At 37.4% G+C, this 13,227-nt stretch overlaps 1 protein-coding gene across 2 annotated transcripts in view; it reads left to right on the forward strand.

Annotated features, from left to right (window-relative positions):
- The window catches only part of AVL9 (AVL9 cell migration associated), a 147,310-nt gene that overhangs the window by 124,630 nt on the left and 9,453 nt on the right, over positions 1 to 13,227 (forward strand). Inside the window, exons 13-15 of one of the 2 annotated variants that reach the window (XM_014054255.2) lie at positions 10,038 to 10,155; positions 11,092 to 11,145; positions 11,731 to 11,819. In XM_014054255.2, coding sequence (XP_013909730.2) covers positions 10,038 to 10,155; positions 11,092 to 11,145; positions 11,731 to 11,819 — 261 coding nt within the window. The remainder of the gene's footprint in view (positions 1 to 10,037; positions 10,156 to 11,091; positions 11,146 to 11,730; positions 11,820 to 13,227) is intronic. The other variant, XM_087713057.1, reaches the window with a different exon arrangement.

Consider the following 13,227-nt stretch of genomic DNA (forward strand, 5'->3'; position numbering starts at 1 on the left):
ACAGAGAAAAAAAATACAAGTATATGTTATAAAAAAGTATATCAGCTGGTTACAACAAGTTTTTGTGCATCTCTTCCATTAATTCATATTAATTCAAATATCTTAACTCAAATGTTTACCATATTAACATCATCATACCTCCACTTTTAGTTGACTATAGTTGTTTAAACATCCTTCATCCTTAACTATACCAAAGATTTAATCCATAACCACATGCTGGCATTTCATTTACTTGTTTATAAAATCCTCCATTAACATCAAATCCTTATATCCTGTTTTAGCTAAACATCCATAATATTTAATACCAAAAATTTCATCCTCCAAGTATATAATTTATTATCATTCTCCTTTATTTAATTATATCGTATATCATAGCATTTTCCCCATATTAGTTAAGATTTAACTGTATATAGTTTTATTTTATTTTTTATAATAATTATTATTGTGATTAATAACCTTTATATATAGTCCAAAGATATTTCTAACCTTCCCTTCTCATATCAAATTATTATTTATCATAGCAACATTATATACATTATATACATTACTATCATTATCAATTATTATTCAACTATATCTATTACAAATGAATTTAACTAGGTTTAGCTAGTTTTAAATTATACTCTTCCATCTATCAGCCTGTGTCTCTCCAGTAACAGAACCGCCTTAATCCTGTTGCCATTCGTGGGTCCAATTCTCCAAACATCTTTATGAGCAAGTCCATACGAAGAAATCTTTGCACCTTTTTGCTTATGGTGCCTCTCATATAATGCTGCCGTCCTCCTTTTATTTCCTTTATCAGCTTGTCTTTAATTCTCAGTGGTGGTATCAAAAGTTTTGCAGATGATATTTCATAAAGTATAAATTCTTTAATGCTTCTCACTCCTCCTGCGCCCTGTCTTTCGAAGTAAATCTTCTGTGTGGCTGCTCCCCCTTCAGACATTTCATCTTTTTCTCCCTCAGAGATAAACCAGTTGCCCCGAATATCAGCAAATTGAGAATCTTTATCTTTGACATCCTTAGTTTGTATTTGAAGAACATTCAAACGTTCAACATTCTCATTTTTTCCCTCGTATTTTGTTGCTAGAAACAGCAGATAATCCAGTTTCCTCTCAATTCTATCATGTGTAGCAGATAATTTTTGTAGTGCCGAAGAAATCATTTGAATAGAGGCTTGAATAGACGCCATATTTGTACGCAGTTAGTATTTTTTCTTTGAGAGCTTTGAGGTATTTGCAAATAAAAACAAGCTGGGAACTGTACAATCTTATCAGATCTTAGACCAATCCAGCCAAGCAATAAAAGTGTCAAGTTGTAAGGAGCCAAATTATAGTGAATTGGTTTACAGCCCACTTGCAGAGGATCAGAGGAGATGTTGGAGTAATCTATCCTTTGTCCGTGTAAATAGCATTTAAAACATTTAAAAAGTAGGATAACCACCGTCCACAAACCAATAAAGAGATCAAAATCGCCGCTAGATTCTTCTGTTCTTTAATTTAAATTAGCTTGAATTTTTAGGCAGACTGTCTTTCTCTGAGTAATAAAATCACCTTACCAGCTGAAAACAATTTCGCCATTCTTTGGAGCTATCTGCAGTTTCAGTTAGCCTTATGGCTAATCCGGAAGTCACTGGCAAAGGAGGTTAATTTCCAAGCCCCCAGAGACTTTGCAAACGTCTCTGGGGCCACTGGATCTCCTCCTACCTTTCACTGTCTCTCCAGGACAGCTTGAGTCCAAAAAGGGACCGTCCAAATGCTTCGGAATAGGGGAATTTCAGGAATAGCCTGAAAATCCCTCTTCTCACTGCTTCCCCTGGGACTATGAACTCTGTGTTGACAGACTTGAGAGACTTTTAGAATTTTCTGTGCTGAGCAAGAAGAAGAGCGCCATCTAGTGGCTATTGGATTGATAGAACTAAACAACTAGACCAACGATGATGAATCTTTTTTGGCTCGCATGCCATAAGGGGCGGAGTGTGGGGGGATCATGCGCAGGCGTTCTGCACCCATAATGCAACATGCGACACAACCCCAGTGCACATGCACGCATAAGAGGCGCTCCCCCATTTTTTGCATACTTTTTTCGCCCTCACCTGGCTCCAGAGGCTTTATAGGAGCCTAGGGAGGGCAAAAACAGCCCCCCGCTCCCCCGGAGGCCCTCCAGAGGCTTCAGGGACCTTCAGAAGGCTTCCCTGAAGCCTCCAGATGACTAAAAATGACCCTACAAGCAAACCAGAAGTGACTTCCGGTTTGCTCATCAAGGCCAGCTGACAGGGCAATGCCTCGTGTGCCTTCTCAAATGACTCTGTGTGCCACCTGTGGCACGCATGCCATAGGTTCGCCATCCCGGAACTAGACTGTATAAAGAAATGATGCAAGACTGAAACCTGATTGAATTGATTGTTTGAAGTGATTATAGAAGATGTGGGGGCGGGAAAGAGGGAACTACATTGAAGGACTTGGGAGGATAATAAAATAAGAAGAATGAAACAAAAGATGCATATATAAAGAAAAACAATAAGAACTCTATGAAATAGAATTCTGTAAAAGGTGATATAACTATTTAGCACTTACAGAATTTTGGTAATTTGAAAATAAGATATTCATATTCTACAAATATATATATAATTAATATAAGGTGGTTGTATTATATTATAAGTATCACACTTCTGTGAAATTGAACTGTCCACTTAGGTATCAACACTGATTGACAATCAATTTCACATGCTGTTGTGCACATGGAATAGACAACAGGTGGAAAGCATAGACAGTTAGCAAGACATCTCCAATAAAGGAGTAGATCTGCAGGTGGTGACCACAGCCCACTTCTCAGTTCCTATGCTTTTTGGCTGATGGTTTGGTCACATTTGAATACTGGTGGTGCTTTCACTATAGTGGTAGCATAAGATGGAGTCTACAACCCACGCAAGTGGCTCAAGTAGTGCAGCTCATCCAGGATGGCACATCAATGCAAACAGTGGCAAGAAGGTTTGCTGTGTCTGTCAGCATAGTGTCCAGAGCATGGAGGTGCTACCAGGAGACAGGCCAGTACATTAGGAGACGTGGAGGAGGCCATAGGAGCGCAACAAACCAGAATCCGGACTGCTATCTCCGCCTTTGTGCAAGGAGGGACAAGAGGAGCACTGCCAGAGCCCTGCAAAATGACCTCCAGCAGGCCACAAAGGTGCATGTGGCTGCTCAAACGGTCAGAAACAGACTCTGAGGATGGTATGAGGGCCCGACGTCCACAGGTGGGGGTTGTGCTTACAGCCCAACACCGTGCAGGATGTTTGGCATTTGCCAGAGAACACCAAGATTGGCAAATTCGCCACTGGCACCCTGTGCTCTTCACAGATGAAAGCAGGTTCACACTGAGCACATGTGACAGACGTGACAGGGTCTGGAGACACCATGGAGAACGTTCTGCTGCCTGCAACATCCTTCAGCATGACCGGTTTGGCAGTGGGTCAGTAATGGAGTGGGGTGGCATTTCTTTAGGGGACCACACAGCCCTCCATGTGCTCGCCAGAGGTAGCCTGATTGCCATTAGGTACCGAGATGAGATCCTCAGAACCCTTGTGAGACCATATGCTGGTGCAGTTGGCCTTGGGTTCTTCCTAATGCAAGACAATGCTAAACCTCATGTGGCTGGAGTGTGCCAGCAGTTCCTGCAAGATGAAGGCATTGATGCTATGGACTGGCCCGCCCGTTCCCCAGACCTGAATCCAATTGAGCACATCTGGGACATCATGTCTTGCTCCATTCACCAAAGCCATGTTGCACCACAGACTGTCCAGGAGATGCGGGATGCTTTAGTCCAGGTGTGGGAGGAGATTCCTTGGGAGACCATCCGCCACCTCATCAGGACCATGCCCAGGTGTTGTAGGGAGATCATACAGGCACGTGGAGGCCACACACACTACTGAGCCTCATTTTGACTTGTTTTAAGAACATTACATCAAAGTTGGATCAGCCTGTAGTGTTTTTTTCCACTTTAGTTTTGAGTGTAACTCCAAATCCAGACCTCCATGGGTTGCTAAATTTGATTTCCATTGATAATTTTTGTGTGATTTTGTTGTCAGTGCATTCAACTATGTAATGAACAAAGTATTTAATAAGAATATTTCATTCATTCAGATCTAGGATGTCTTATTTTTATGTTCCCTTTATTTTTTTGAGCAGTATATGTATACATATACATATACATATACATATACATATACATATACATATACATATACATATACATATACATATACATATACATATACATATATATATATATATATATATATATATATATATATATATATATATATATTATACTCAGGATTATCATAGTACATATACATATACATATACATATACATATACATATACATATACATATACATATACATATACATATACATATACATATACATATACATATACATATACATATATATATATATATATATATATATATATATATATATATATATATAATACTCAGAGGATTATCATAGTAAGATATTTGAAGATATTTATAAGGATTTTTTATATTTTAAGCTAAGTACCCTAAGATACAGTGAAGATATTCTTATTAACACAGGCAGGATTGTTGTTTGATAAATATAGGTGTGTGAAGGCCTTAAAAAGAAATCTAAACAGTTAAATTATTGCATGTTAATTTGGAAAAACCTTTTGTATGTGGGGCAAATGACGAGTACCACAACTATTACTAGAATAAGTAAGAAAACTGCCCCAAATCCTATATCTAAAACTGCATCTCCATCAAACCAGCACTCAATAGAGAGTATGTTGGGACTGGAGAAAGGAGGCTCAGCATCAAATATCCAGTGTATTCATTCCACGCTCTTGATGATACAAGAAGCAATGACCAAAACACAAGAAGCAATAACAAACAACTATGAAGAGGTCAAAAGAAACCATGAAGAGATCAAACAGAATATGGGAGAAATGAAGGGAGATATAAGAAGAATAGATGACAAAATGGGAAATATCCAGCAAGCTATTATTAAAAATGAACAGATAATAAAAATAATAGAGACAAAAATGGAACAATTAGACAAAAAGATGGAAACAACAGAACAGAAATATGGACTCGTAAATAGAGATCTTGAAGAATCTATCATCATTCTGGAGATGGAGAAAGCATCCTTATTTTTAAGTTTTCAGAATATTTCAGAATATCTTAGAAGGAAGATCTAGATGAGATGATGTCAGAGCCTCTAGTGGAGGTATTGCAGAGGGACAAACGGGATATGCAGAGAGATATAGATGAGGTGTACAGATATATACCAACTATGCATGCAGACCCAGGTTACCGAAAGAAGTTCACGTGAGATTCACGAAAAGGACGATAAGAGACAAAGTATGCAAGAAAATGAAGGAAGAAACAATAACTTACAAAGGAAAGGAAATACAAATACTGAAACAAATACCAAGGAGAGTGAGAAATCAAAGGCAGCAGTACCAGTTCTTAACTTTGCAATTAATCAGATATAATGTGATGTTCTGTTGGCTGGTGCCAGAAGGTATCCTGATTTCCTTGCAGGAGAAAAAATTTAAGATAAATACCATTGAGAAAGCACAAGAGTTCTTCGAACACCATCTGGCAACTGAAGAAGACCAAGAGAGCAGAGAAGAAGTTGAGTGCAGGAGCCAAGAGGAATATCAAACGGAGAAGAATGAGGGGGAATAAGAAGCTAGGAAAAAACAGGAGAAAGAACCACTAGAAAGAGAAGATGTAAGAGGGAAAATACAGAGAGAGAGACAAAGAATACAAGGAAAAAAGATGGAGGAGGAAATTAAGATGGTCTCCATAAACATAAATGGGTTAAATTCTTCAGGGAAAAATCCTCAAATATTCACAAAACTACAAAAATTGGATATCGACATTACATGCTTGCAGGAGGTACACATCAAAAAAACAATATAGCAAATTATTAGAAAACCTAGTTAGGGAAGATGTATGCATTATTAACGCAACAGAAAAAAAGAGGAATTGTAACTTATATTAAGGAAAGACTTGAATCAAAATTAATCTATACAGTCGAGGAGGAAAGAATTTTAATGATCGAGATTAAAACAGAGCAAAAACAAATACTCCTTACTATAATCTATGCACCAAACAACAACCAAACTGAATATTACAGAAAAGTATATATATAACAAAATAATGGAATTGAGTACGAAAACATATGCTTAATTGGAGATTTCAATTCAATAGTGGACATCAAAAAAGATTATAAAAGCAACAAGAAGAATAAGATAAGGAAGAGAACACTGCCAGACTCTTTCTTCAAAATGACACAAGAACTGAGCCTATAAGATGCGTGGAGAGAAACAAATAGGAGACAGAACCAATTTACATTCTATTCTAATCCACAGAAATCATGGTCTAGGATCAATATAGCATGGATGACTTCAGGACTAATAAAAGACATTGAAGAGATAGAAATAATGACTAACATCTGGGCAGACCAACCCCATAAAAGTAATATGGAAAGGACAAAAGAAAAAGCGTAGATGGACAATGAACAAGGAAATACTGAAACAAAAAGAATATACACAGATGATTGAAACAGAGATGACAGCATTTTTCAAAATAAGCAAAAAAGAAGACACCACTACAAAATTTGTGGGATACCACCAAAACATATATACAAGGACTATAGCATACATGGCAAGAAGAAATAAGAAAAGGAAACAAAAACAAGAAGAGTTTCAGGAAGAAATTAAAATACTAGAATTAGATTTATAGTCCATGCCCCAAAACAACAAGATAAAAAGAAAAATAGATCTAATAAGACATAAATTGAACCGGATTACACAAGATGAAATGGCCCAGAAAATTAAAATGGCAAAGCAAAACTTCTTTGAGCATGCAAATAATTCAGGGCGTTGGCTGGCATATAGATTAAGGAAAGAAAAGGAGAAAAGAATAATAGCCTATTTACAAGACAAGGAGGGCATGACATGCCATAGAAGAGTAGGAAAAAAAGAAAATAACACAACAAATTTTTCAAAATTTGTATCGGCAGGAGCATGTATCGGAGGATAATATCAAACAATACCTGAATAAGATAAACTTAACAAAAATTACAGAGATAAAAAGAGAGAGATTAAATGAACCAATAACTATGATGGAATTAGTGGAGACAAGGAAGAAACAAAGGAAGAATAAAACACCAGACCTGGTGATTATCTGTGGAGCTATATAAGACGGTACAAGAACCTTTAGATATATTAATGAATAATTATTCAACGAGGTGCTCGTAGAAGCGAAGATAACAAATTCATGGACAGAAATACTTATTACACTTATTCCAAAAGAAGATACAGACCCACATCAGATTAAAAACTACATACCCATTTCACTGCTGAATGTAGACTATAAATATTTGTATCCATAATTGCATACAGAGTTTAAAAGATTCTAAATGAGTATATCCATCCAGACCAAAATGGATTTTTATCAAAAAGATAAATAAGAAACAACATGAAAACCATTATAAATACACTAGAATATTATGAAGAACATATTCAGGAAAGCAAGCTGCCTTAATCTTTTTGGATATCCAAAAAGCCTTTGATAATTTAAATTGGAGATTTATTATTTTACAAGTGGAGACTATGAACTTTGGGGAGAAATTTGTAAAGATAGTGGAAAAAATATACACAACCCAACAGCAAAGTGATAATAAATGGTGATACTACTGAAAAATTTATTATTGGGAAGAGGGTAAGACAAGAATGCCTGTTTTCTCCTTTATCATTCATATTAACCTTGGAGGTATTGCTAATAAAAATCAGAGGGGATCAGGGTTTGAAAATAAGGAAAAAAGAATAGAGTCCAAACATTTGCAGACAATTTAGTATTTATATTGGAACAACCGCTAGAGACAGGACCCGAACTGGTGCAACACATAGAAGAATATGATAGAGTAGCAGGACTTAAAATTAACAAAAATAAAACAAAGGCAATAACAAAAAATCTTTCTAAAAAAACAGGAAAGAGAATTGGAAGAAAGAATAGACATACATATTTGGGGATTTGGCTATCAGGCAGATGTTCCTCAATCAAAGAAGATAACTACACTAAATGAATACAACAGATTAAAAAATATTTGGAAACATGGAAAAAACTACAATTGTCCCTTATAGGAAGGATAGCTGCCATCAAAATGAACATTTTACCAAAAATACTGTTCCTCTTTCAAGTAGCACCAATAAAATTAGATAAAAGCTTTTTTAGAGAGTTAAATAACCTAACTATGAAATACATTTGGCTGGGTGCGGTGGGGAAGCACAAATTAAAATAAAACTATTGCAGGCTAGTAGAGAAAGTGGAGGATTTGGGCTCCCGGATTGGGAGACATACTACCAGGCAGTGGCACTTACATGGATGAAAGATTGGACTGAGTTGGAAAAAATAAAAGAACACTGATTTTAGAAGACCATGACTTACAGTTAGGATGGCACGCATTTATATGGGATGGCAAAAATAACACCTACAGTTATTTTCAGAAACATTTAATTAGGGATGCTTTGCTACAAGTATGACAAAAAAAAACACTAAAGAAAAACACTATATTAAAATTCCAAATTGGCTATCAATGATGGATATGTTAATCTAACCCAATGTATTAGACATGGATAAAATAAAAAGAAATAAAGATTTCCTAAATGATCACGGAGAATTAAAACAAGATTAGAACTAAAAGAACAGGGCATGAACATCAATTGGTGGCCATATATGCAGATACAGGCTAGATATAAGAAAGATAAAGAACAGTACAGATTGCAAACAGAACCGCAAGATCTAAGTAAAATTTTACAAGGTACAGAGGATAAATTGATCAAGAAATTATATAACTACCTATTGAATTACAGCATGGAGGAAGAGATAAAGAAACTATGATAACTTGGGACAAAAATTTTGGTTACAGTATTGATTTGGAGAAATGGGAAAAAATTTGGAATGAAAATTATAAATTGACAGTGGCAGTAGCCCACAAGGAAAATATGTATAAAATATTCTATAGATGGCACCTCCCACCAGCGAGATTGGGTAAAATAAGTATAATGTTTATTGTCATTGTACTTAAATACAATGAAATTGGTTTTAACCTCACTGGTGCAAAATTATAACAGAAACGAAAAAAGAAAGAAAAAGAGAAAAAAACCAGCGTGTGCTTGGAGTGATTGTGGTTGTATTTAAAAGTCTCACAGCCCAAGGATAGAAACTATCTTTAAATCTGTTTGTTGGCTGGCTATACTAAAATGTACCTGAACTTATCACCAAACTGTTGGAAATGTAAGCAAAATCAAGGAACGTATTACCACATGGTGTTATGCCCAAAGGCTAAACAATATTGGAATAGAATAAGAAAATGGCCAAAACCCCACAATATTTAATTATACATATCATAAAGTCAGCAAGAATAATATCTGCACAAAATTGGAAGAATAATACACCACCAAAGGGGAATGTTATAATGAAAGTGTTAAGAGTGTGCAAAGATGGACAAACTTACAAAAGAAATAAAAGAAATGGAGGAAACAGAATATTATATGGTATGGAACGAGTGGTACAAATGGCTAGAGGACAGATGTAAAGCTTAAGGAAAGACTAAATGAAGAAGACACAGGAGTTAGAAATTAGTAATATATTGATAGAGATGAACAAACATGTATAAATGGAAATGATACATAATGAAGGATTGTAAATTAAGGAATGTATATAATAGTATCATGTATAGACAAAGAGAAACTGAAATAAGGGGGGGAGAAGTGCATTTATAATGGATGTATACTGAGGTGAAAATGTTGTACAGAAGGAAATTGCAAAAAAATGTTTTTTTAAACATTAATAAAAATATTTTTTTAAAAAATAAAAAAATAAACTAGTCTTTCACTGAGCAGAAAATATATATTATTTTTTTGTTCAAGAACAGAGCACAATCAGTAGGTATGCCTATAGGAAAGAAAGTATTGCAACCTAGTTACTTTACTTGTTTTATTTGGCAGATAGTGTGAAAATATTGTCTGACTTTGGAACAGCCTTTGTAGCAGCTTGGAAGAATACTCATAATTATAGAGTGTGGAACAGTAACAAACACCCAGCCCTCGCAGAAGTAAATCCTAGGTAAGAGTATATCAATTTATATGGAAATGAGAAAGTGAAAGTGATGGTGATAAACTTCTCAAAATTTGGGAGTATATTTGCTTAACATCATTGGTGTTTTTCCTGATGAGAAAGGTTATGTAAATATGACAAGTTATTCCTGATTTGTTGGGCTCATGTAATAAGCCGGAAAGTGTTCAATTTCCTTTATCCTTAATATTACCTAGCCAGTTATTGAAGCAACATGGCAAGAAAATAATTTAGTCCTTAAGTGTTCTCTCCCAAGCCTCTAATATATACTGACGCAGACTTAGCTGTCTGCCACAACTAAGGAAGGAGATAAGCAACCCCTTGGCTAGGAGCCCAGAAAATTATCTCTATGAAAAGAAGGCTTGAACTCATGAAATTATCCCAATCTTTCACTACGCCTGGATTAGTAAACTGTTGTTTCTTGTAAAATTCCCCTCCCGTCACCCCACCTTATAAGCTCTCCGGGAGGGGCCAATCAGTAGCCATCTGTTCCTATTTCCTTCTGTGAGCCTTTTTCCAAAGCTGCTCCCTCCTCCTCTCAGCCCTACGCATATGTACGTCAGGGACAACCTCCCTCTGTTCTTCCTTACTGCTCCTTGACTCAAACGCCATCTGGTGGCCAATGGGCCTCTCTAGTCCCTGCTCTGACTCCAAACACCCCCCAGAGTCTTCCTCAGCCTCCAGGGCAGCCCCATAGTGTTCATCGCTGTCAGATTCCACCAACAGCTCAGCCGGCGGCTGTTGGGCTGCAACACTGATAGAAAATATTTATAATATTGACTCCTAAGAAGAGAAGAGGCAAAATGTTTTAATGTATCCCTTTTCACACAAAGGAAATGGTTAATAGTTATAACTGAGAAAGTATATGAAATGGTTAGTCAGCTTACCTTCTCTCTCTCTTTCTTTTCTGCCTACCTCACTTTTCAGTCATCCATTCCAAGGACAATATTCTGTTTCTGATGTAAAATTAAGATTATCACAGTAAGTATTGCTTATATTTTTAAACTTGTTCACAGTTGAAATGTGCGTACAGTAGTTTATTGTTCAGTTATGGCAGTATTGGCTTAAAAAGTGAAATGGATTGATCAATACCAATATTTTATGAAAATTTCAGAATTTTTTGGAAGCTTATTCACATACTTCTAAATAGGCATGTAGACCAAGTTTTAAAAATATTTAGAAATAAAAATAATGTTCAAATTCTTGGAAGCATTCTGAGATTGAAACACCAGTAGATTGAGTTTCAAGCAATTCTAAAATAGAACAATTTTAGATTCAAAATATTTCAAATTCCAAATACCTTACCCATTGTAGTGCTAGTTAACTGAAACATAAATTAATATTTCAATTTACTTATGTTTAATTGATATTCTTAAACATTTATCATCATAATCATTTTAGCCATTGTCTATCCACTGGAGAATGAAGGCCTCTTCCTCATGTTTTCATCTAATATAGTCCCGAGCTTTCTTTTGCCAGTTGGTTCCATAATTAATGTTATTAAACATTACATACATGCAATTAACAGAAACCAGTAAGACAGTGCTATTCTATTTCTTAATTTAGTTCTGTTCAGAACAGTGAACATGGTAAGAAGATTGGAAATGCCATGATTACCAGTAGTCGAAATGTTGTGCAGACAGGAAGAGCTGTTGGTAAGTGATCCTCTAACTGGAATCAAAGTGCTACAAATTCAGTGGCTGGACTATGCATCCCATTAGATATAGATTAGATATAGATATAGTTTAGGCATAGATTAGATATAGATTTAGGTATAAGTACTGGAGACTGTACCATCTGTGGGTGCTCTCGGCCTTGGGGCAGGGCTAGTGGAGACCGGGGTTGGGGTCGTGGCTAGGGTTGGGGGTAGAGTTAGTGTGGGGGCTAGGGCTAGGCTACGCTGGGGTTATTATTTATTTATTAGGATTAGGCTGGTGTAGGTTAGAATGGGTGAGCTTAGTTTGGGTTGGTGTTAGTTTTTGGTTTAGGCTTAGAATTAGGATTAGCTTTAGGTTAGGATTAGGTTTAGTAGTAGGATAAGGTTGGAATAGGGCTAGGAGTGGTAGATGATGGCAGCCATAGGGGTCAGGACTTGGATCTGTAGGAATTGGCACCCTTTATTCCATCTTCTGGAGCAGCTCGGGCCAGTCCCAGACGTTGGCCCCACAGACTCTTCCCCCCCTCCCCCCCCGGATTCTGGACCCTGCTCAATCTCAGGGGAAGGAGAAGAACTACCCCCCAACACGGGGGCCATAAATTGTTTGTTGGATCCGGAGGACGTAGGACTGGAAAGCTGCTGTGTACCAATACCGGACCCTTATCCCGTGCTCTCTCCGCTTACAGCCACTTTATATGCTACTGACTTTGGACCTGTGGCCTGGGAAGCTCTTCTAGGACTCAGAGGAGGGGAGAAGAGCGGAGCAGCTCGCCCTCCATCTGCACACCATTATCTTACATCGCACTAGCGCAGTGCTCCACGAATTTTTTAGGAATGTAGTGTGAATGGTATGCTTCGTTGATGTTTGCACCCACTTTTTTTAAAATTCATACTGTTGTATTTTTTGTGTTTAACTTATTTCGTGGGGACTGCATGGGTGAGTGGCTGCGTGTGTATGAGAGGGTTGAGAGTATTGCCTGGTGTCTCCTCCACTGAGTGCCACTGCAGAAGTGGTAGGGGCCCAGACTTACTTCCCGTCCTAGAATGAGTGTTAAGGATTGCCTGCTGGATGGTGCGGGAGCTGTGGGTGGGGTTGTGGGGTCTACGGTAGCGGGGGAGGGGGAGCATTATGGTCACTATGGGGAGGGGCAGGTATGACGGGAACTTCAGGGCTGGCCATTACCGGGGAAGGAGGGTTCGCTACATCACAGAGATCCCTCCTTCCGGCCCTGTTAGTTCCACTCCAGGGCCAGGTGGCGAGAATTGTCAGGGCCCTGGTCTCAGGTTGTTGTTGCTAAATGCCAGGTCTGTGGTTCACAAAGCTCCCCTTGTCCGGGACCTAATTTTAGATGAGGGGGCAGACCTGGCATGTATTACTGAGACCTGGCTGGGCCCAGAGGGAAGAG

The sequence above is a fragment of the Thamnophis sirtalis genome, unplaced genomic scaffold (genome assembly GCF_051295495.1).
Source record: "Thamnophis sirtalis isolate CommonGarterSnake01/CBP01778 unplaced genomic scaffold, rThaSir2_p1.2 scaffold_4, whole genome shotgun sequence".
In the NCBI taxonomy this organism is placed as follows: domain Eukaryota; kingdom Metazoa; phylum Chordata; class Lepidosauria; order Squamata; family Natricidae; genus Thamnophis; species Thamnophis sirtalis.